The 24,652-nt window shown below is 39.3% G+C and overlaps 1 protein-coding gene across 3 annotated transcripts in view; it reads left to right on the top strand.

Moving 5' to 3' along the window:
• The window catches only part of APOO (apolipoprotein O), a 58,778-nt gene extending 38,503 nt beyond the window's left edge, over window positions 1–20,275 (top strand). The window contains exons 6-9 of one of the 3 annotated variants that reach the window (XM_059909923.1): window positions 871–962; window positions 4,387–4,467; window positions 16,540–16,605; window positions 20,026–20,275. In XM_059909923.1, the coding sequence (XP_059765906.1) occupies window positions 871–962; window positions 4,387–4,467; window positions 16,540–16,575 (209 nt within the window). In that variant the 3' untranslated portion in view covers window positions 16,576–16,605; window positions 20,026–20,275. The remainder of the gene's footprint in view (window positions 1–870; window positions 963–4,386; window positions 4,468–16,539; window positions 16,606–20,025) is intronic. The other 2 variants (XM_059909924.1, XM_059909925.1) reach the window with 2 other exon arrangements.
• The last annotated feature ends 4,377 nt before the right edge of the window (window positions 20,276–24,652 follow it).

Here is a 24,652-nt window from a genome sequence, read left to right as displayed (position 1 = left end):
TCCCTCTATCTTGATCCCTGGTTGCCCTCTCCACCCTGCATGGTACCTGACATCTCTGGGCTGCCAGGGACATTCTGCTCCCTCCTCTGCTGTGGGCCCTGCTCAGGATTTAAAGGCTGTCTGTCCTCTTGCTCCCATCCACTCTCTGTTTTCTGAAACTTGCTTGAGACTTCTTAATAGCCAATAGCCCCTCCATACATTTTCTCTTCGTTTTGGGTTTATTATCTGTATTTTATTCTTTTACTGTTATTTTTATGGGGTATTGGAAAGGAGAGGAGAGGAATGCTTGCATTCAGTATTTAAATAGGAAGCCCGTTTACTATGAAAGAATGTAAACCTTAGAAACCAAAATAATGTCTGGTTTTCTTTTTAAAACAATCTTTTTTTCTGTTTCCTTAGAAATGGTAGTTCTCTTGAAAACATTGTATTGATGAAAAAAGCCAGGTGCAAAGGACTACATATTATATAATTCCATTTATACGAAATGTCCAGAGTAGGCAAATCCATAGAGCTAGAAAGTAGATTAATGGTTTCCTAGGGCTGGAGGTGATGGAGGAATTGGGGGGTGACTGCTCACGGATGTGGGGATTCTTTTTGGGTGATCACTTCTAAAATTAATTGTGGTGATGGCCGTGTACCTCTGTGAATACACTAAAAGCCGTTGAATGGTACAATTTAAGTGGGTGAGTTGTGTGAATTGTATCTTCCTAAAGCTATGAAAATGTGGTGGTCCTTTTTGGTTCATATATTAGACACATTCTCTGTCAGTCTAAGACCAAAGAAGTCTTACTCAATGTTAGATATATGACGGAAACTGTAATGGTGAAGATAATGAATACTCTGATGGTGTCCATAACCTTTTTTTAATAGGTTCAAAAATAAAGAAGCTGGTGTATCCACCTGGTTTCATGGGATTAGCTGCCTCTCTTTATTATCCACAACAAGCCATCGTATTTGTCCAGGTAAGTTAGATCCAGTAAGCTTGCATGTCCTTTGTTCTTGCTTATGTATGTATGGGTTTACTGCTTAATTTAATTTAATTTTGCAGCCTTTCTAACACCAGACTAAAATTTGTTTGCACATATAAATGAACTACAACAAATTTAAATGTTTTTCTGCACTATGTACCTCAGTTCTGGCCCTCCGTCCAATGTCAGTATTCAGAGAATGCATGCTAATTTGAATATTAATCAAAGAAAATTTGCTATGCCTTTTTTTTTGCATAATTACATGGCAATCTAGAGACTCAAATTCCAAAGCTGATAGTTACAGGTCATTCTCAGTTTGGGCTTATCTGGTCACAACCTGCCCTCCTTGGAGTTGCAGGCACGGGCCTGCGCCCTGGCCCTCTGCGCCTTCTCCCTCATCCCGGTGCTAGCCTTGCTTTCCTTGCTGGGGACTGCAGGGAGTGCAGTCCCTTCTGCTGGGAACGCCTTTCTCAGCGCTGTCAGTTGGCTGCTCCTTTCCTACCCTTCAGGCCTCAGTTTGATGGCATCCTGGCAAGTAGAACACAGTGGCAAGAACACGGATAAAGCTGATGCCTTAGTCAGCTTGAGCTGCCGTAACAAAATACCACAGACTGTGAGGCTTAAATAACAGAAATTTATTTTCTCACAGTTCTGGAGGCTGGAAGTCCAAGATCAAGGTGTCAGCAAGGTTGGTTTCTCCTGAGGCCTCTCTCCGGGACTTGCAGATGGCCACCTTCTCCCTGTGTCCTCACATGGCCTTGTCATTGTGCGTGCACTCCCCTGGTTTATCATCCTTGCCTTATAATGACACTAGTTAGATTAGAGCTCTACCCTTATGACGAACTTGACCTTAATTACCTCTCTAAAGGCCCTGTCTCCAAATACAGTCTACTGTATTAACACTGTGGGTTAGGGCTTCAATATATGAATTTTGGGGGGTACAATTCAGTCCATAACAGCTGGACCAGCAGTTCTCAGAGTGTAGTCCCCGGCCCAGCAGCATCAGGATCACCTGGGAACTTGTCAGGAATGCACATTTTCAGGCCCCAACCCGGGCCTACTGACTCAGACACTCTGAGGGTTAGGGCCAGCAATATGTGGTTTAGCAAGCCCTCCGGGGGATTTTTAGCAAGCCCATAATATTTGAGAACCACTGATAAAGACTAGACTCTCTCCGGGCAGTGGTATGTGGACTTAGTGCGACTCTACATGTAGAGTCCCTTGGAAAACTGGCAAGAGCAAGGCAGACTCGAGGTTTTGAGGTCCTAGACAGCTTATGGAGACAAGGACTCATTTGCCAGAATTGCCATCTCACACTGAGACTTGGTCCTAGGAGGAATAGCAGTGCCATCACCAGATTTGGGCCCTGAGGGCTCTGAGCCAAACTGACCTGAAACTGTGCCCCCTGGAGTCCTTGTGACAGTATCGAATCTAGATTCCTAGACGGTGCTGCAGTTGAAGGTGGGAGCCCAGTGGCTCCAGCTGCGGGAAATTGTTGCCTTTGGTGGCAAATACCAGTAAGATCTTCGTGGCATGGCCTTAACATTGTTTACAGCAGTCCTGGAGGCAGACAGTTACTGATCCTCTGCCTGCTTCAGCCCCACCTCTGGAACAGTGAATCGTGTCTGCCTGCCCTAGATCATAAAAATGATCAAACATCATCTCAGTCTGTTATGGTGTAAATAGTAAATTGGCTGCTGGTTGAGAAGCATATGTGGCTGCCCTCTGAGTAGAGGTCTTTTTTTATCTTATATGCCACAGCATATGTTGCAAAAGATTTTTTGTATTCACAACCAAGATAGTAGCATGCAAATCTGAGTTGTATTCTAATTTATTTTTAAAGTCAGTGGGAAGGAGTTTTGTCTTTTATTTTGTACCTAGGGTAAGCCAGAGCAAAGCAATTAACTAGTTTCACTAGATATAAAACATTAGTGATCTGTTTGGGATGATGAAAACGTTTTGAAAATGGATAGTGGTGATGGCTGCATAGCATTGTGAATGTAATTAATGCCACTGAATTGTACACCTAAAAGTGGTTAAAATGGTAAATGTTATATTATGTGTATTTGCCACAGTAAAACAAAACAACATCAGCGACTGAAAGAGAATTTCTGATACCGTTTTAGTGTCATTTAGTTCCTATTTCACAGTTTCTTTTCTACTTCCTCTTCTTTTTTATTCTTTTTTTTAATGAATGCCATGACCTTGGACAAGCCACTTAATCACTTATATTCTGTTTTCTGTTCAGTAGTGTTTGGAGAAAAGTACTGTAAGAAAACCCTTAAAGTGATGGCAAATATTATTTTTCTCTCAAATTTAAAGCACTGAAAACAGTGCCATACTCATGATAAATGCCTGATATGTCTACCAGTGGGTCTGAGAATCATATCATATTCTAAGAACAGTTGGAGCAACTGGAAGAATGTAACTTGTAAGAAACCAGCATGTTGCAGCAACCCCTGGATTTACTAGCACTGTGATCTTGGATGAGTCACTTGGCCTCTGAATATTTCCTTACAGTCTTTGCCTACTTACCACATAGGGTTGTTATATAGAATAGAGATAAATCATGTGAATGTGCTTTGTAAAGTAAAATGCTATACATTGACAAATTATTATAAAAATTAGGAAGAGAATAATAACTGCTTTCAGAAAATTGAAGTACTGTCATTTAGAAGAATAATCAATATGGTCATAAGTAGGACCAACGAATGCAAATTATTGGAAGCATTTTTTTTAAGAAAGCTCAATACTTAAAAAAAATAGTTTCCAACAATTAAAGCCAGCAGGCCAAAGTTGGACAAGTGCATTTTAAGGTAGTGAGCTCACTGACCCCAAAATATTCTCTGACCCTGGGGCCTACCTCTCAGGATGCTGTAGAAAGGATTTTGAAACAGGAGGCAAAATCGCTGTAGAAACTCAAAGACTTTATGTTTTGAGGGATCTGGGAAGACTGAGAGCATCTTTACTGAGCTCACCTATTTTTTTACGTAGCCCCTAAAACGAATGATTGATTTTAAGCTTGATTTTCAGACTTGTTTGGCTGTTACGTGCTAGATGTGATAGGTAGTAGCCTTCCTTCTTGTCTGATCTTCAGGCATTTCCCATATCAGCAATGATCCACATTTTTTTTTCCTTGAAATTGTGAAAGTTTGAAATATACACCTATAATTTATGGCAAATTATTTTAAACAGTAACTGTACACGGGCAAGCTATTTTTTCTTTTTATGCTATCATTCTTACTATCTTTTATTTGCTTACATTGCACAGTTTTAAATGTGTATGTCCCAAGATTCCTGTGTTTGTCGTATGCTTAAATACAGTTCTTTTGGAAACAGGACAAAAGAAAACAGAAAATTCTCTTCCTTACCACTTCATGTATGGAATAGCAATGGATCTTTTATATTTTGTTTCAAGGTCAGTGGGGAGAAATTATATGACTGGGGTTTACGAGGATACATAGTCGTTGAAGATTTGTGGAAGGAGAATATTCAAAAGGTGAGAAAGATCTTTTTCATTATCTTCCTTTTGGTTTAAATATGTGGTTTCTCTCGGGTTTTATAAAATTCTTGATGCCCTGTTGCTTGCTCTTGCTTTTTCTGTTTGTATTTCCTTATGCTTCTAGCTCAGATTCTCTGGTGGCCTTTATTGGAGGAGCAATAGAACCTCTGTGCATTTGATTATTTTCAGCAGGGCTGAATAAGTGGGGACCATAAAATACATTCCACCCCAGTCTTAGACCATAATTTCCACTGTATTGTATTTACAGTTGGCTCAAAGTGTTGCATATTATCTGAAAGTTTTTTCAAAACTAGATTCAAAGGGAACATGCTATGCTCCCAGCAAAAGACAAATAACGGAGACTCCTCCTCTTGCTATTTCATTCATCATAAGCTTCATTCTTCACTTTATCAGTACTGTAACTGCTCATCCCCTAGCCTATGGGCCCAGTTAAGGGCATATACAGGACCAGCCACCAGTTACAGGCCACTGTGCTGATTGGTGGGCGAACAGCAGAGGGGAAAAGGTTGTGGAATTATAAGGACAGGTCATTTTTTTGTCTCTTCTCACAGCCACTTAGCTGATTAAATGTTGCCCATGTTTGCTGGGACATTCTCTCTTTCCTCTGATAAGGATTAGTGAATATAGAACAAGGCATCATGTCTCCTCCAAGCACTCAGAGGCACAGCTCGATAAGGAAGAATTAGGGTTCTTATTATTAACATACCTTCTGTATCATAGAATACTTTTGACTCCTGTCACCTCAAATCAGAATACCCTTTTTAAAAATATAAATACCTAGGGACTTCCCTGGTGGTCCAGTGGTTAGGCTCCGAGCTTCCACTGCAGGGGGCATGGGTTCGATCCCTGGTCGGGGAACTAAAATCCCGCATGCTATGCGGCATGGCCCATAAATAAATAGCTAGATAGATAAATAGATACATACATACATACCTATCTCAAAACCCAGGATTTCGAACTGGAATTTGGAAGTAACATTAACGGAATAAATTATAAGCCCTCCTCATTAGTTACATAAATAATCTTCCAGTGAAATCGTAAGACTAATTATTGTACTGGTGATTTGTAAATGAATTAGTCTCTGTTGAGCCTGTTTATACTAGCTCTTGAGTAGGAAGTTCTGTATTAATATCAAGTGCCCTTTGGCAATCCCTTTTAAAGAATAAACGCTCATAGTTTTATTTTCATTTCTCTGACATTTTCTTTGGAAGCTTTCTTTCCTGTTTAAAAAATTCCTTAAGTCCACACTGAGTTTAATATGGGAAAGGAAACAGAATGTCAGGAAAGCTATACACAGCCTTAGAAAGAAATGTGGAAAATGAAACTCCTCCTCAGCTCTGAGTGCTCACTGTGGTGTCAGTGCAGAACCGATGCACACGAAAGCTATGGTGGGGGGGATCCCCTGGGAGCCTCTGAGCGCTCACTGTGGTGTTAGGCAGACACGTGCACACCAATGGGACTGTAGTTGGAATGCAAGCTAAGCAGAACAGCATTTTATGGTAATTTGAAAACGTTGCCTATTACAACTACTCGTATTTACATGCAAGTCTTTGGGGAGTGAGATAGTAAAGATGCCTAATTAGCCTGGGGTTGGTCTGCATGTCTCCTCTGGTCTTCTTTCTATGCTCTTGCCCTCTTGAGCGTCACTGAGAGCTTAGTGTTCTTCCATTCATTTACTCTCAAAGCACAGTTGTCCTGACGGCTATCTGTTGTGAATAGAAGATAATAAAATGCATGTTGACTACTTAAACATTTAGCACAAGTTTTTGTGTTTTTTTAAATTAATTAATTAATTTATTTATTTTTGGCTGTGTTGGATCTTCGTTTCTGTGCGAGGGCTTTCTCTAGTTGCGGCGAGAGGGGGCCACTCTTCATCGCGGTGCGCGGGCCTCTCACTGTCGCGGCCTCTCCCGTTGCGGAGCACAGGCTCCAGACGCGCAGGCTCAGTAGTTATGCCTCACAGGCCTAGTAGCTCCGCGGCATGTGGGATCTTCCCAGACCAGGGCTCGAACCCGTGTCCCCTGCATTGGCAGGCAGATTCTCAACCACTGCGCCACCAGGGAAGCCCTAGCACAAGTTTTAAATGAAAAATATCAGAAGGCCTTATTAATTCAAGATTTGATATAGTTAGATTTTGGGAATTATTTGATATGTACATACTTTTGGTTGTAAATAGTCAAAGAAATTTGTGGACATTGTGTTTAAAATGGGGCCCTGAGGGACTTCCCTGGTGGTCCAGTGGTTAAGGCTCTGTGCTTCCAATGCAGGGGAACTTGATCCCTGCATGCCACAAATTTCTTTGACTATTTACAACCAAAAGTAGGTACATCTGTTACATTATTATAGTACAAACAATTATGAATCAGATTGCACCTAATTGAGACTGGTAATTGAAGCCTAACTTGAAAACCAATTTCCAAACACGCTAAGAAACAAACAAATATCTCCTCCATGAGGTGTTCTTCAGTTCCCTTCAAAGAGTTCCCGGGCCCTAAAAGATTCCTGTTCCAGGGTAGCTTAAGTCTTTGCTCTCGTTAATAAAGCAAAAACAAACAAACAAAAAATACTGAAACCCACAAAGTCCAACAAGTGGGGGGCAGGGAAATCAATAAAAGACAATGGCATTTCACTATCAAATAATGGGGCCCTGAAATTTTAAGTGGTATGAATGATGGTTCAGTTCTCAATTATATTATTTCCCATGGAGCTGTATTACTCTCAGAAACCCTCAGTCTGTGGCATTGTTTGCTCTGCCATATCCCTTTTCCCTTTTAGGAATTAATTCTAAATGTTTGCACTGAGTCTTCTATCAACGAAGTTTGGATGAGGTGGTCTTTCAGTCCTGTCATTGGTCAGTGAAGAGGAATTTATCTGCTTCAGCTAAAATGAATTCTTTGTCAGAACTGTGAAGCAAAGATGGGTGTGTCCAGAAATATTGTCATCATAATGGGTCTAGGTTTTTTTTTTCTTTTTTTGAGATAAAAGAACATATAAAATATGTCATAAAATACAACATATATAATATAAAATAACTGCATATATATGTATATTTACAGTTTAAAATCCAACAATATAATGACCATACATATACCAACAAACCATCCATCTTTAAAAATAGGAAATTACCAATGTCTTCCAAGTTCTTCCTGGGCCCTTCCATCTCCCCAGAGAGAACCACTATCCAGAATTTTGTGCTTTTCATTCCATTGTTTTTCTTTAAACTTTTTCTTTTAGTTGAACCACATAACGTATTTATTCTAAAACACTGTAGTTGAGCTTGCCTGTTTTTTGCCTTTATAAAATAAATAACTATCAAATATACATGTAAATAAATATATAGTTTAGATGGGGTCTTACTATATGTGTTATTTTGCAAGTTGTTTTATTCCCTAAACATTATGTTTATGGGTTGTGTGCCCGTAATTTATTAATTTACACTGCTATGGAATATTTCTTTGTGGGAAAATATCCATGTTGATGGCTAGCTAGATGGCTTTCAGTATATTGTTGTTGCACACACAGCTTTGAGCATATTTTTGTATGTGTCATGGTTTATTAAGAGTTTTTTAGGCCAGGGACTTCCCTGGTGGCACAGTGGTTAAGAATCCGCCTGCCAATGCAGGGGACACGGGTTCGATCCCTGGTCTGGGAAGATCCCACATGCTGCGGAGCAACTAAGCCCGTGCACCACAACTACTGAGCCTGCACTCTAGAGCCCACGAGCCACAACTACTGAGCCCACATGCTGCAACTACTGGAGCCTGCGCGCCTAGGGCCCATGCTCCACAACAAGAGAAGCCACCGCAATGAGAAGCCCGCGCACTGCAACGAAGAGTAGCCCCTGCTTGCCATGACTAGAGAAATCCCGCGCTCAGCAACGAAGACCCAACACAGCCAAAAATTAAATTAAATTTAATTTAATTTAAAAAAGAGTTTTTCTAGGCCAAGATTCCTAGTTCATAGGGTCTGCACATCAATTTTACTAGATGACAAGTTTTCCATTTTTGCCAGTCTGGTGCCTTTAAAATAGTTTTTCACTGTGGGGTGTGTTTGTGTGTTTGTGTGTGTGTGTGTGTGTGTGTGTGTGTGTGCGTGTGTGTGTCTTTACTTTGTTCCCCAATTTTTTTTCTTTTTTATAAATTTATTTATTTATTTTTGGCTGTGTTGGGTCTTCGTTTCTGTGCGAGGGCTTTCTCTAGTTGCAGCGAGCGGGGGCCACTCTTCATCGCGGTGCGCGGGCCTCTCATTGTCGCGGCCTCTCTTGTTGCAGAGCACGGGCTCCAGACACACAGGCTCAGTAGTTGTGGCTCACGGGCCCAGTTGCTCCGCGGCATGTGGGATCTTCCCAGACCAGGGCTCAAACCCGCATCCCCTGCATTGGCAGGCAGATTCTCAACAACTGCGCCACCAGGGAAGCCCCTGTTCCCCAATTTTTATTTTGAAAAAAAATTTCAAAACTACAGAACAGTTGCAGGAATAGTATAATGAATATACCCCTCACTTAGATTCACCAATTAACGTTTTGCTACATTTGCTTTGTCTTTTTACACATGCTTGGGTGCTCACACACATGTGTATTTTATTTTTCTGAACCACTTAGGAGTTAGTTGTAGATATTGCGCTTTCTACCCATATCTAATTCAGCATATATTTCTAAAGAACATGGTCATTTACTGATATAATCACAATACCATTATCATGCTCAGGAAAGTTGACATTTCATTGTTTCCATAATCATTATCTAATATACAGTCCATAGTCAGATTTCTTCAGTTGCCACAATAATGTGCTTTCCTTCAACAATTTTTAAATTGAGTTTTTTATACCTGAGTGAATTCTTATAAGGCACACACCCTTGTAACCATCATCTAGGACAAACACCCGGAATTTTGCCAGCCTCCCCAGAAGCCCTTCCATGTAGCTCACCCCAATCACATTCCTCTCTTTCCATCCAAAACTACCTACTATCCTGACTTCCATAGTAGGAAGTAACTTCCCTGTTTTTCTTAATGGCTTTATCACCTAAGTCTTTATCCCTGTCACTTTAGTCTTGCCCATGATTATTTCTGACTTGATATTCCTTTTAAGTCTTTTTTTCCCTTTTAAGTCACTTTTAATCTACAGGTTCCCCTTCCATCCTCTTATTTTCCTTACACTGTATCTGTTGAAGGAACCTGGCGTGTCGGACCTGTAGAGTTTCCAACAGTTTGGGTTTTGCGGATTGCACGCTTACGGTGCAGTTGAACGTGTTCCTTTCTTCTCTACGTTTCCTGTAGATTGGCCACTGGATCCAGAGGCTGCCTAATCAAGTTCGTGTTTGATCCTATTGGCAAGGCTATAGTTCTATGTAGGCATCTAAGTTTTTGCTTCAGTTTACCATTTTGGCGTTAGTGGCTGTTGAGGCTCAATGCCTAGACCTACTGATTCACTGGGAGTTGGAAAATGGTGATATTCTACTTCTGTCATTTCATTTTCACATAATAGCTAGAACACTTTAATAAGGAACTACTTCCCCTCATATACTATTTAGTTACTCAGTTATAGGAAAGATAGGATAAATGCTCAGTTTTTGCTCTTATTTATCTGGTTTTCAAAATAATAAATTGGTTCCCTCTCATCCTCAGAAGGTCACCAATTAGTGGGGTTTTTTTTAGAATCATTTTGAATTTGTAGACTTAAATATATTTGGGTTTGAATGCTTTGTATTTCTTATCCTTGTTGGAGTTCAGATTGTTCCATTTTGGCTAGTAGAAGTTGGCTCTGCGTCCTTTTGACATGACGCAAGGACTGCAATAGTTTCCTCGCTGTCTGGCATGTCAAAATGGTCTCAGAATCTCTCATTGTTGTTTTATTGTATGTTCCTTTGATTACTAATGAGGTTGAGCATCTTTTCACATGTTTATTGGTTTCTTCTTGAAATGCCTGTTCGTGTCTTTTGGCCATTTTTTATGTGGGTCATTAGTTCCTTTCTTAATGATTTATAAGAGTTCTTTATTTTTTCCTAGATACTAATATTTTTGGTCACATGTTTGCGGATGTCTTCTCCCAGTTTTAGGCTTGTCTCTTCAGTTTTGGTGTCTTTCGATGATCAGAAGTACTTAATGTAGTTGATTCATAGATCTTTTCCATTACAGTTTTCACTCTTTGACTCTAGGTGTTTAATAAAAGCATGAAACTATTGATTGTCCATTGCTAATCTGAAACCCTTTCAGAATAGTCCCAGCTCAAAGCCTGAGTTTCAGAGATGGAGGCTATTTGTGGGTGTCAGGCCCCAGGGTCACAGATAGCTCTTTTGGAGTTGTCTTCTACATTAGCCAAACACAGCAGTGTGTTTCAGTAAAAGTCATGTTTAATTTTCACTAGATTTTTAAAAAATGTGACAAGTTACTATCAAAGAATTGTAGAATGACTGTTAAAGACCAACAGTAACTAAAAAAAATCTTAATAATTCTTTGAAGGTAAGGAAAATATAAAAGAAATATAAACCTGTTACTAACATGAAAACTGAGCAGAACTTCTAAAGCTGAGCTTTTAATAGTTGTATTCAAGCCTTTGCTGGCTCAGCAGGAAAATGAAAGGGAAGCAGCAGCCATCATCCTGAGTAAATGTGTCCTGCTTTCTTTTTCTCCATTCGAAATTCCTTAGCTTTCTAAACACACTCAAGTTTTGCTGTAAGTTATGTGATTTTAAAATGATCATCTTTGAAATAAGGCAGTCACAGAAGGAGAAATACTGTATGATTCCACTTAAATGAAGTATCTAAAATAGTCAAATTTATAGAAGCAGAGAGTAGAGTGGTGGTTGCCAGGGGCTGGGGGGAGGGGAAAATGGAGAGTTGCTAATCAATGGGTATAAAGTTTCAGTTATGCAAGATGAATACATTCTAGAGACCTGCTGTACAATATAGTGCCTGTAGTTAACATTACTGTATTGTACACTTAAAAATTTGTCAGGAGGGCAGATCTCATGTTAAGTGTTCTTACCACAATAAAATAAAAAGGACAATGTGGTGGGTTTTCCATAAAGCTAAATTTCTTCTGAATTTGTGCCCTTTCTAGTTTTTGCTGTTTAAAATTCTAAGAAATAAAGGTACTAGGCAATGATTTTTCTTTTTTTTTTTTCTTGGCTGCGTTGGGTCTTCATTGCTGTGCATGGGCTTTCTCTAGTTGTGGTGAGCAGGGGCTACTCTTCGTTGCAGTGCATGGGCTTCTCATTGCGGTGGCTTCTCTTATTGCAGAGCACGGGCTCTAGGTGCCTGGGCTTCAGTAGTTGTGGCACACAGGCTCAGTATTTGTGGCTCGTGGGCTCTGGAGCGCAGGCTCAGTAGTTGTGGCGCACGGGCTTAGTTGCTCCACGGCATGTGAGATCTTCCTGGACCAGGGATTGAACCCGTGTCCCCTGCATTGGCAGGCAGATTCCTAACCACTGCGCCACCAGGGAAGTCCCTTTCTTTTTTTTTTAAACATCATTACTTAGCAAAATAAAAAGTAAGAAATCTTGAAAAAAAAAGTCTCCTTTTTCGAAAGGCATACACTTTTGGTATGAGGAAAGGTAGACAAGGCAGGATGCAGCATGGCCTGGTGGCCAAGAGAGTGGACTCCAGAGTGGGTGCACTGGGCTCTTCCCCCACTCCCACCCCACCCCCACCTCTAACAAGCCTTGAAACCTTGGGAAATTGCTCTGGTGCTCTTGGGAAATGGGGGTAGTACCTCATGGGGCTGTTTCAAGGATTGAGTTTATCCATGTGAGAAGCTGAGAAAATGGACAGACTTTAGAAATGGTAGCCATGATAGATGTCATGTGACATCTGCATAGGAGAAGGTAGCATTTCCTGATGGAAAATGGAGCCCTAGGGCTTATTATACTCCTTAGTCAAAAGTCCTCCTATCTGTTTTAGTTTCCTATTGCAGCCATAACAAATGACCACAAATTTACTGGCTGAAAGTAATACAAATTTATTATCTTAGACTCTGTAGGTCAGGAGTCCGGTGCTAAATCAAGGTGTCAGCAGGGCTGCGTTCCTTTCTGGAGGTACCAGGGGAGAATCCGCTTCCTGCTCATTGAGGTTGTTGACAGAATTTAGTTTCTTGGCAGTTATAGGACCAAGGTCTGCTTTGCTAGCTGTCAGCTGAGGGTAGTTCCCAGCTTCTAGAGGCTGCAGCATTCCTTGACTCCCAGCCCTCTTCCTTCGTCTTCAAAGCCAGCTGCTGCAGATGAGTCCTTTTCATGTCCCATTTCTTTGACCCTGTCTTCCGTCCTCTTAGACTATAGGAACCCATGTGATTCGATTGGGCCCACCCAGATAATCCAAGATAATCTCCCTATTGTAAGGTCAGCTGGTTAGCAACCTTAACTCCAATGCCACCGTAATTCTCCTTTGCCATGTACGGTAGCACAGTCACAGGTTCCAGGATGAAGGTGCAAACATCTTTGAGGGGGCCGTTATTCTGCCTACCACATCCAGTGAACTGGAATTTCACTGGGGTCTTTAACAGGTCATTTATGTTTACCTTTTATTTCCTCATCAAAAAACTTAAGTGACCTACCACATAGGATAGGTAATTTTTTTTTAACATCTTTATTGGAGTATAATTGCTTTACAATGGTGTGTTAGTTTCTGCTTTATAACAAAGTGAATCAACTATACATATACATATATCCCCATATCTCCTCCCTCTTGCGTCTCCCTCCCACCCTCCCTATCCCACTCCTCTAGGTGGTCACAAAGCACTGAGCTGATCTCCCTGTGCTATGCAGCTGCTTCCCACTAGCTATCTATGTTACATTTGGTAGTGTATATATGTCCATGCCACTCTCTCACTTCGTCCCAGCTTACCCTTCCCCCTCCCCGTGTCCTCAAGTCCATTCTCTATGTCTGCATCTTTATTCCTGTCCTGCCCCTAGGTTCATTAGAACCATTTTTTTTTTAGATTCCATATATATGTGTTAGCATACGGTATTTATTTTTTCTCTTTCTGACTTACTTCACTCTGTATGACCGTCTCTAGGTCCATCCACGTCACTACATATAACTCAATTTCGTTTCTTTTGGGATAGGTCATTTTTATTGAGCACTTGCTGTGAGCTTGGCCCTGGGTGCTAACTGTATGCTCAGGAAGAGTCTGTGAGGCAGGTTCTATTACTATCTCCATGTTATAAACGAGGAAACTGCATTTTGGAGGAGTTAAGTAATTGATCAAAATAATTCAACTGGTGAGGGGATCAGACATTTCAAGTGGATTCCTGTACCTCAAAAGTTTGGCTGGAAATCCCCCTTCATATGGCAGTGCATACTAATTAGAAATAAATATTTTGATTAAAACAAATGTTTCAATTTTGCTAGTAGAAATTATTATTCATGTTCATGGACATGGTAAGAAAATAAAATTTCTACTGTAGCTTAGCCAAGTTGACACATAAAATTAACCATCACAGTGCAGTGCTGTTTAGCTTATTCCTCTAGCCCTTTGCAATCCAATATGGCAGGCACCAGATGTTGACTACATGAAGTGTAGCTAATCTGAACTGAGGTATGCTGTAAGCGCAAATGCACACCAAATTTAGAAGACATGGTACAGATAAAAAGATTGTAAACTATCTCATAATTTTAATGTTGATTGATGTTATATTGATTACATGTTGAAATAATAGTATTTTAGATGTGTTGGGTTAAATAAAATGTATCAATCACTTTTAAAAAACGATGAAACCCAATATGTATTGAAATTAGATTATAAGGAGAATGGTTGCATTGTAAAATATTTTAAATAAAACTGTCCGAAAATGCAAAAAAAATTAATTTCTGGCTTGTGCTAAGTCACAAACTGTCTTTTGAAGTCATAATGTTGTTTTTGCTGAGATGATGATGGTTTCTGCCAAGAGAGATCTGATTTGTAATAGGGTGGGTAGGTTCAGTACTTCACTAGTGAGATATTTGACTGTCATGTTTTGTTATACTATAAGTGATATGTAATCAAACAAGAAAAATTTCCTAGCAACAGAGTTGTTTTCTTCAACCAGAAGAATGTTTTTATGTGCTCATTTTCTTAATGTCCAAAGGATAAAAAAAGCTTATGAATTTAGCATCTTATATTCTTATCTTATTCTAAGATAATATATCTTATCTTATATTTTTGAGATTGAGTTGCTGGCAAATATAGGTAGTAGAATATATAAGAATATCACTAGAAGTATTTGGCAAGCATTATGTTAAGGTAATTCAGACCTAAAATACATTTAACTAAGTAGGGAACCACATGGTTTTTATGACAGACCCAGTTGTTGGACATGGTTATCTCACTTGCCTTCATAAGCCTCTTTTTATCTCTTCTTCATTAATACCCAAACTTTTTTTTAAACACTCATCAGGTCTCTAGGTTCTACCTCATTTCATTTGTTTATTCAACGAATGTTTGAATACTGTGTGCTAGGAGGTTCTAGGAGTATTGTGCCCTCATGAAACTTATATATATTTGTGAAGGATTCAAACATGAATGAAAGAATTACACAAATCAGGAAGTGCATGGGTGCTATCAATGTGAATAAAAGGTTCTTATCTGAATCGAAGGGCAGAGGACAGGGGAAAGCCTTGATCTAAAGGATGAATAGCATTTAGCCAGGCCAAAATTGGAATGGACCAGTCTAGGTCAAGGGATTTATTTTGCAAAGGTTTTATCCCAGGAAAGAGCTTGGCAAGTTGGAAGAGCAACAGCAAGAAGGCCTCTGTGTGTGTGTGTGTGTGTGTGTGTGTGTGTGTGTGTGTGTGTGAAAGTGGCTCTCAAGGAATAGCGTAAGGCATAGGCGCTGAGTCCTGTAGAGCTCTGTTCAGAGCAACAAGTAGACCTGGATATTGTATGATGATCCACCAAGCAATACATATGGCCTTTTTCCCCAGAACTCCATCATCAAGTGAATGTGGTCTGTAGATAGGGTGACCATATAATTTATCATCCAAACCAGGATACTCTGGAGAGTGAAAGGGGGCACTATTAATTATGCTGGGACAATAGGTATAAACCAGTATGTATAACTTGGGCAAGCCAAGATGTATGATCACTATGCTTAGAGACAGGTTCTCAACCACTTCAGTAAGCCTGAAGTTGCCTAGAAACCATGCTCTGAAATTACAGGGTTAGGCATGTGGTCCTGCTTTCTCACATTTCCCCCTCCTTCACCCGTGGATAACTCTGAGAGAAGGCCACCGGCAGAACCTGCACCAAGTCTAGACCACAGAATCACAGCCCTATTGCCCACCCAACTACAGCCTAGTGTTTTTCAGATTGCCATCTCATGAGAGCTCAGATCCTTGACGTACATCAGGTCTTATTAACGTGTTTTCAGAATTAAAGTCTTAAAAACATCTGGGAAAGAAAGTAAGGCCTTAAACATTTAGCACGTGAACTTTTCCCACTAGAACCTTTCCTACCTTACTTCTCATTGATGACGTGACCTAATTATATGTTCCCAGATGGTAGCCAGGCGGAATGGGTGCGGTCTGGTTATAACCTCTTTCAGAGTAAACATGTTTTGTGATTTGGCCCCTATGGTGGATGATATACGGAGTGGAGTACCCACCGGAAACCGTCCCATAGGTGTAAAACCTTTTTTTTTTTTTTAGTTTCAGATCATGATGATTATTCTTTTTTTTTTTTTTAATTGGAGTATAGTTGATTTACAGTGTTGTGTTAGTTTCAGGTGTACAGCAAAGTGATTCAGTAACCTTCTTTAACAATTACAGTGGCATGAAGTAGTAAAGAAATCTTTTCACTATTGATTGGATTTTTTATCAAATCAGCTGTTGGCCGAATCTGTGTAGTGAGGATTAATGGAGCTTTATTTCCTGCTCTCTGTGCCTGAGTCACTTTTTACAGCAGGGCCCTCAGGGAGCCCTAGTAATTCCTTCAGTTTACCGAGACATGGGTCACTTTGTATCAGATAATATTCAGTCACATAGTGAAGATGTGCACTTTGAGATAGTCTACTATTTCTTTAGAAGTTTTACTATTTCTTTTCAAACTACATTAATATTCTTACTTTCTGTTTTACAAGTCGGAAAATGTGAAGAATTCACCCGGAAATAAGTAGAATACTCCATGCTCTGCCCATTTTAGTCAGGTAAAGAACAAGAAAACTCTGTGGTTATTTTTAGCATTATTAGCACCAATTGAAATGACTTGTCTTTAATTAATTTAATTTGATTAATTGTAGCCATTTCAACTTCGTGTGGACACATAAGGGTCAGGATGATATTTCATTCCCTCTTTAATTTCTGGGCTTAAGTGCTATGAGTTTTTAATTGTGTTTGTTCCTGAGAAGTACCTGGGTTTTTTAGACAAGCTAGAACTCGACATTTGGGATTTGTCTATAAACCTATTTCAAACAATTATTTCTTAGGCTTATTTTTTTTTTCAGACAGCATTTCACTATAGTAAGCACAGTTGTATTCATCTAATAATCATTCAATAAACATTTGCTGAATGCATGACTATTGTAGAGAAGCTCAAGATTATATAGAGTAAGTGACATAGGGAATTCATAGGTGTCATCTTTCTCTGCAGATTTGAGTAACTTGAGTCTAGAGAAATTTAGGATGGTATCTGATAAAGTCAATCAGTGTGATTTCTTCTGGTCGTATACTCAATTCACCATTTGTTTTCATTCATATGTTCAATATTTACCCATTGAGTACTTGCTAAGTAGAAAACACTAGTTATGTTAATATTATTTTGTGTATATATTAAAAATTATATAATAGCACTTATGATTTCATGGTAATTAGATTATATTGAATTTGGAAACAATCTGAATATTCAGCTACAGGAAAATGGTTTAATTATGGTATGTCCATAAAGAGGAATGTTATTATGTTTCAATAATATTTAATTGCATGGGAACATATGCACAATTATTAAATTAAAAAAAAAAAAAGCTAGTGTGATACATATTTAGAGAGGATAATGACCAGGAAACACAACAAAAAATTTAAGTATGTATCTTCGGATGGTAGGATTATGGATGATTTTTATATTTTTTCTTCTATGTAGCTTTATGTATTTTTAAATTTTTTGCAATGAATATGCATTTTCTTTATAATAGAAATTTGTTTAAAAAATCAGTGTCACATTTATCATAAGTCATGGCTACTATTTAAAACTCATGAAAGCTCTGGGTTTGAGGTTTTCTTTCTCAAGTTGTCTCCGTGTTTTCAGAGACCTAGAGAGTCATTATAATCTTAGAATTTGAAAAGGATCATCTGGCCCAACCCCCAGCCTCAAGCGTAAATTCTCTGTAGCCCTGTGTGTTCCCACTTTTCACCTCCACTGATAGGAAAAGCACCCCACAGGACAGCCATCTTTGGGCAGTCCTAATTTTTAGGGAGCTGTTTCTTATACTAAGCAAAAATATGTCTCCTTGTAACTCCTACACAATGGTCTGATCTTGCCTTAGCAGTCACAGAAAATAAATCCAGATCCTCTTTCACATCACAGCCTTTCATATAGTAACCCCAAATCAGCATTTCTCAAATTTTGTTATACAAGTTACCTGGGAAGCTTGTTAAAAAGCAGCGGCGTAAGCCCTACCCTAGAACTGGCATCTCTGGAAAGTGGGACCCGATGTGCATCAGATATGCTGTTAGAAAGGCGACTGGTGGGTAAGCAGCCAGGAAGTCACACGTGTCCTTCAGAGACTTTACACTGAATATGGTTATATTTCTTTACAGGGGCAATGAGCCACAGAATAAAGGAAAACTATGTACATATCCACTTCATTCTTTCAAAACTATTCTGGGCCAGAGTTCAGCTTACTATATACACAGCCTTGATTTCATTTTTAATTTTTGTTAGCTCTTTATTGGAGACGTAATTTTTAATTATAAAAGCGATGCATATTTGTTGTAAAGAATTTTTTTTAGATAAATATTTTTAAAGCTTGTCTTGTCCTCCATTCCTTTCCCAGAGGTAATTTCTGTTGATAGTTTGGTACATCATTCCAGACTTTTTTCTTTATGTGTAACATACACATACACACACACACACGCACACATGCACACACACACGCATCCATACATGCTTTTGGGTTTTTGATAGAATGAGATCATATTCCTTGTACTGTTTTGCAAGTACACTGAAAGCTCCATGCAGGCACATATTGCAGTTTTATTATCACACCTAAAGAAATTAACACTAATTCCGTAATATCATCTAATATTCAGATAGTTTGCAGATTTCCCTGATTGTCTCATTAATAACTTTTTTACAGTTATTTTGTTTGAGTCAGGATCCAAACAAGATCTGCCCACTGCATTTGACTGATGAGTCTCTTAAGTCCCTTTTATTTTTTTGTTTTTTAATTTTTTTACAAAGATATAAACTGTCTTTATTTTCAGATGTTTTAAGTCCCTTTTAAACTGTAATAGTTCCTTCTCCCTCATTTTTCTCTTATCATTTATTTGTTGAAAAACTGGGCTTATTTGTCCTTTAAATTTCCCATGCTCTGGCTGTGGCTGAGTGCATCCATTTAGTGTCATTCTGTTTATCTCTTGGTTCCTCTCCTCTCTGCATTTCCCATAAACTGATAGTTGGATCTGAAGGCTAAATCAGATTTTGGTTCAATTTTTTGGTAAGAATACTTTGTAGACAGTGTTATGTTTAGTTATGTTGAATGAATGAATGAACTTGCTTTTTTTTCCCACTTAATATGTTGTGTACATCTTTCCCTGTTGTACTTATAGGTCTATCTCATTCCTCCTTTAGCTGCTTCATAATTTCCTAGTATGGACTACCATGATCTATTGAATCCTTATTAATATAGATTACTGGCAGTTTGTAGGTTTTTTTTAACAGTGCAGTAAATCTATTGAATTCTTAGAGAAGTTCAAAACAGATTAATAAACAGAGATAGAAAAGGTAAGTTAGTGGTTTAGATGTTTAAGAATTTTTAGTTTTATATTAAAAGATCAAGTGAGTAGTCACTGGCCTCTAAAATATTTATAAACCTCTAATTGCTAAGTAGATTCATTACGTATTAGGAAAAAGGCAATCTGGAGAAGAATTGGTTTGTCTTTGGTGTCTTTGGATTTGATGTGTGTTTCATTCCAGAAAAGAATGATGGGGTGATGTGAGGAAAGGTATGCGTCAGACTAGCAATGATATAATCATGCTCTCCTCCAGCAGGTGGATGGAAATGTAGTTGTTTGGTTTTCAGAAGGGGAGCGATGTAGTGTGTCCTGTGCCATTTAAGCGTTTATTTTTAATTTATTCACCCATCCATCTGTTTATCTCAGATACACAGCTAGCTGAGAATCTGCATGTAGTATTGATGTAACACAAAACCTTTCTGGTTTTTAGTGTACCCATTTATAAAATGGGAATAATTACTGTTTTCTCTGGCTCATTGTGATCCTCATGGTCATATAATGGTATTATAAGTATTTGATGTGATTACTTAAACCTAAAGAATTTTCAAAATGCAAAATCTTAGAGCTGTTTTTATTTTGGGAGGAACTGTTTATTTATGTTTTTCTTTTTCTTTTAGTTATAGGTAAACATTGGAAACTCCATATGGTAAACCAGTATTTCTACAGAAAAATGGCAGAGAAGTTAGTATTGAATGTAGTAAATTGGCATTCTTCTTCAGGAGAAACTATACTAGGCCTCTTTGTTATCTTGGGTGATGCCATACTCCAAGTGGACTAATCTGAAGTTCTTTCACCTAGAGATAATGTATAAGCCTTAGAACTCCTCGTTCTCATGTTGCTATTTATGTACATAATTAAAATTCTAAGTTAAAAAAAAAGTTGTCCTGCTTTTTTTTCTCTTATTATTTATTGAGTGACAGTTTAAGTGTATCTGATGTCCCTGTGTGTGTCTCTGAGTGTACATGTATGTGGGGGGGGTATGCGTGTGTGCGTGTGTGCATGGTGTGTGTGTGTGTTAAAACCATTCACTCTGCTTCTTAGCATCAGCTGTCAGGCAGTCTCCAAAGGTCAAGTTGGGAAAAGTGGCTCTGGAGCTGAGAGACGATGCTTCTATTGCCAGCACAAGGAACAAAAGTTGTAAGTAATAGTTTGCCTGACCCTGATGAGAAGACATACAAAAGAAAACAATGACCGTGACCCCTTATTGTGTGCCATTGCCTCCCAGCTTGTACAGATCTTCCAGTTCTTGACTGCCAGCGGGAGATGCTTAATGACGTAGTCTCTGTCCTCTGCCAGTGGAGGAATGGTATGTGGTTGTGTGTGTTGGTTCTCTGTGTGTAGGCCTTGTATTTGCCTTTGTGGCCTCTAAATGCACAGCTCATTGAACTCCGTCTTCCCAGTGCTGGTGGGAACAGCAGGAGTTTCTTTTGACTTGTCAGCCAGCCAGGAAGGATGGGTGGGGAAACTATATGAAAGAGGGTTGAGAATTTCCAAATTTCAATCAAGCTTAGAAATTATAAGTCATCTTTGTATTCTTATAGTGTCAATTTAATTCCTAAATTGTTGACCTTCCAGAACTGATAGCAGTTGGTAAGATAGCAATACACAAATGGAACATGCACATGTTAATGTTAAATACATTTGACAGAGCCAAGATGACAGGAATGGTGCCAGCATTGTTACTGGATTAATGAGCCGAAGCATGTTTGTCTCTAGAATAATCCCCCTAGTGACCCAGAAATCTTTTATTTCCTGCTATACTGAAATACTTTCGTGTTACTGTACCAGTCAACCAAATACATTAAAGCTGTGCCTAAATTATAATATCTCACTATAAATATACTTTTATTGTTTCAGGCTTTTCCCATTGGCTTGGCTTCCTCTGTCGCCTCCAGAAAGTAGAGAATCCACAGGTTTCCTCACTGTTGATCTAGAGAAGATGAAGGAATGGCCCCCACCACAGCGTGCTCTGGAGATCATCGATCAAAAGGTGTTTCAGAGTCTCCTAATTGGAAGGTATTACTTCCATTTTTAACACTTTAGTCGTGTTGAAACATTGCCTTAAAATCTCTTAACTCCTCCAAGGAGGGTGGGTCTCACAGAGCTGGCACCCGGTAGTATCTGGCCCATATTTAGGATAACAAGAGAATCACCTCCCACCCAGGGCAACTCAGTTGCTTTTATACTATGATCTTTTCCTTTCATGGCTGTTTGTATCCAGTGCTGCCTTTTTTTTATTTAATACTTTTTGCGTGCCTTCCATGAACTTTGAACTGCAGGGAATATAAATTTTGCATATTATAGTATCTTGCATTTCCCTAGCCGTTTATACTTTTCTAAGTGCTATTTTATATCTTTCCTTTTTGGCTTATTTCCTGACCTCAGTGCATTTGTACTCTGTTTTTCTCTGTCCTGAGGTAATACTCTCTACTTACATTTACACTCTTTATTCTGTTTCTTATGACCATTTTTTATTATAAGACTGACTCTCAATCCAGTTTATCTCTAACTTAATCAGGATGGATCTATTTGAATAACTTTAGGGCTTTGGAGAGAACGTTCTTTACCATATGGAGTGATTTAAGCTTCTCTGAAGAGACAGATGTGGCATGTTTTGTTCTGTAATAATGTGTCCTGAGAAAGATTGCTTTGTCAAAAATCAAGATTTAAAAGCAATTGTTTCAGTGGGGAAGAAAGGGACTAGTGGCGCTAAAGAATGCCTTCATCAATCTTATCACCTATGTCACGCCTTGGGACAGAGTCACAATAATAGTAGTAGATAGAAGAATCGAGCCCCGCTGAGGGACCACCCACCCAGGCAGTGGAGTAGCAGGTGCCTGGGCCGCTAGGTCAGCAACTTTTGTGCTAAGTGCAGTGCTGGATCCCAGCCCAGTAGAGGCCTGTGTGATGCAAGGCACTTCCCTAATGGATCAATGACATTATATCTAAATGGCTCAAAGAAAATTCAGAATATATGTAAAATGCCTGTGTTCACATATAGAGATAGAAAAATGCAACTAGCTTGTGGTTAAATAGCAAATCTGTGACAGTTAAAATTAGGCCAAGTAATGAGTAATGATGATTTTCATTAGTTTAAAGATAAAATTCAGAATGCTTGAGCTCAGCAAAAAAAAGAGACAGATTATGTTTTCCTCATTCTCCTATCTTGATGAACACACTTGGCACAATCTTTTGGAAAAGGCTGGGTATTTAGAGGATCATTTTCGTCTGTGACCAGCACTATTCATGATTATTTATAGGAGCTGAGGAATTTACCGTGAGTGTAAGTTTTCACTTTTTAATTCATTGCACCCACCCAAGTTAATGCAAAAACCACTGTCAGAGGGACCAGCAGTATATTTGTGGGACTACACCCTCATCCGAGGCTTAATTTTAATTAAAAGTAAATATTTGCAATAATGGTTTTGTTCACCACTGGTTGAAAGAAACTTGCCTGAGGTTTTGGTTTTCACCCTGTCCACCTCCTGTCTGATGTTTTGTTTCCCTTCTGAGAGATTCAGATTTCAAGTCAATAATTAGCCAGCACATAGTTCTAAAGGTACAATTAGGTCAAACTCCAGATATAACCGAAGTTCAGGCTTATTTAAGTTTATGAAATGATAGCCAAGCACATTTCTCAGTGGGAGAAAAGTTTGTTTTCATAAACAAGTGTTTCACTATTTCACATTTTGTTCACATTTTGTTCAGTGCTGAGTCACCTGTATTTCATATTTAAGGGCCTTTATCATCTTAATCAGCTCTAGAACTTAGTTGTTCAACTTTAGCTGTGACTCTTAAAGGCAAAAGAAAAGCGAAGGAAGTGACTCTTCTCCCTGCCCACCCTCCCACCTGTGACGTAGTCTTCAGACTCAGCATTGGCAAAGTCACTCCGTAAACTCTCTCTCCTCTCAGGTACACCCTGAAGGTACACACTGAAGACTCACTTCAGTGCTGGCCTGTTTTGGGAGTGTACGGGACAGGTGGAACAAAAAACAAATGCAAAGATGGAGGAAAATACAGGATGCAAAGACTGCTCCCCACACTCAAAAGTGAAGTCATTAGTGAGTCCTTTAAATGCTTATTTGACACAATACTGGGATTTTGTTAGTGACCCCAAATTTGAGTGTGGTTGGAGGAATGATTTTTTTTTTTAATAAATTTATTTATTTTATTTTTGGCTGCGCTGGGTGTTTGCTGATGTGCGCAGGCTTTCTCTAGTTGCGGTGAGCGGGGGCTACTCTTCATTGCAGTGTACGGGCCTCTCATCATGGTGGCTTCTCTTGTTGTGGAGCAGGGGCTCTAGGCGCGCGGGCTTCAGTAGTTGTGGTTCGCGGGCTCTAGAGTGCAGGCTCAGTAGTTGTGGCGCACGGGCTTACTTGCTCCGCAGCATGTGGGATCTTCCCGGACCAGGGCTCGAACCCGTGTCCCCTGTGTTAGCAGGCGGATTCTTTAACCACTGCACCACCAGGGAAGTCTGGAGGAATGATTTTAAATGCTTTCGTTCACTACAGGGAAAATATCAGCTTTTAAGTGTCAGCCATCTCATTTATCTTCCATATCTCTTCTAAATTGTGAGAAAATGGCTTTCGGGTAATGATAGTGTCTGAACACATACATTACTTTCGCCTGAAACCCCAGGAAGCCAAGAAGAAAGGGATGGCACTAGCACACAAGGAAAGGCTGGGGAGAGGGAGACAATAGGACTCCTGTTTTTTGCAACAGACTTAGTGGAACTGTTTGACTCTTGAAACCCTGAACCCATATAAAATTGACACAAATAGAAATAACAAAAACATTTAAAAACAAGTTCTAAGAAAAGCAAGGAAGTTAATATTAAAAGTGTCATATTTACTTTGTAAACTTTGGTTCCATGTGTCCAATGGGGCCCTTCCTGTAATGAATGCAATATGATACATTTCTCCCCATTTTTTAAAGTTTGAGAAGGTTTTGGTGTGTCTTTGTATCTATGGCATTTTGTGGGTCATATCTCTGATTCATTTTCTGAATCCTCCCTTGGGAAGGCAACTTTCTATTGCAACATTGCTCAAGAGGGAGGCTGTGATGCATTTGGGGGCATGTTCTCTGGAATAGGAAGTCCGTTGTTTCCGTGAAGAAAAGCAGAAAGTGCTTAGTGTATCATTAGCCTGGCTGAGGCTCTTCAGAACCGGAAGTGGCCGTAGTGCTTCCAGGGCCTTCCCCACTTCATGCACCCCACTTGCCTCCTGTTGGTGAGGGTGGAGAGGA

The sequence above is a fragment of the Balaenoptera ricei genome, chromosome X, assembly GCF_028023285.1.
Source record: "Balaenoptera ricei isolate mBalRic1 chromosome X, mBalRic1.hap2, whole genome shotgun sequence".
Lineage (NCBI taxonomy): Eukaryota > Metazoa > Chordata > Mammalia > Artiodactyla > Balaenopteridae > Balaenoptera > Balaenoptera ricei.
This window is presented reverse-complemented; position numbering and strand designations above follow the sequence as displayed.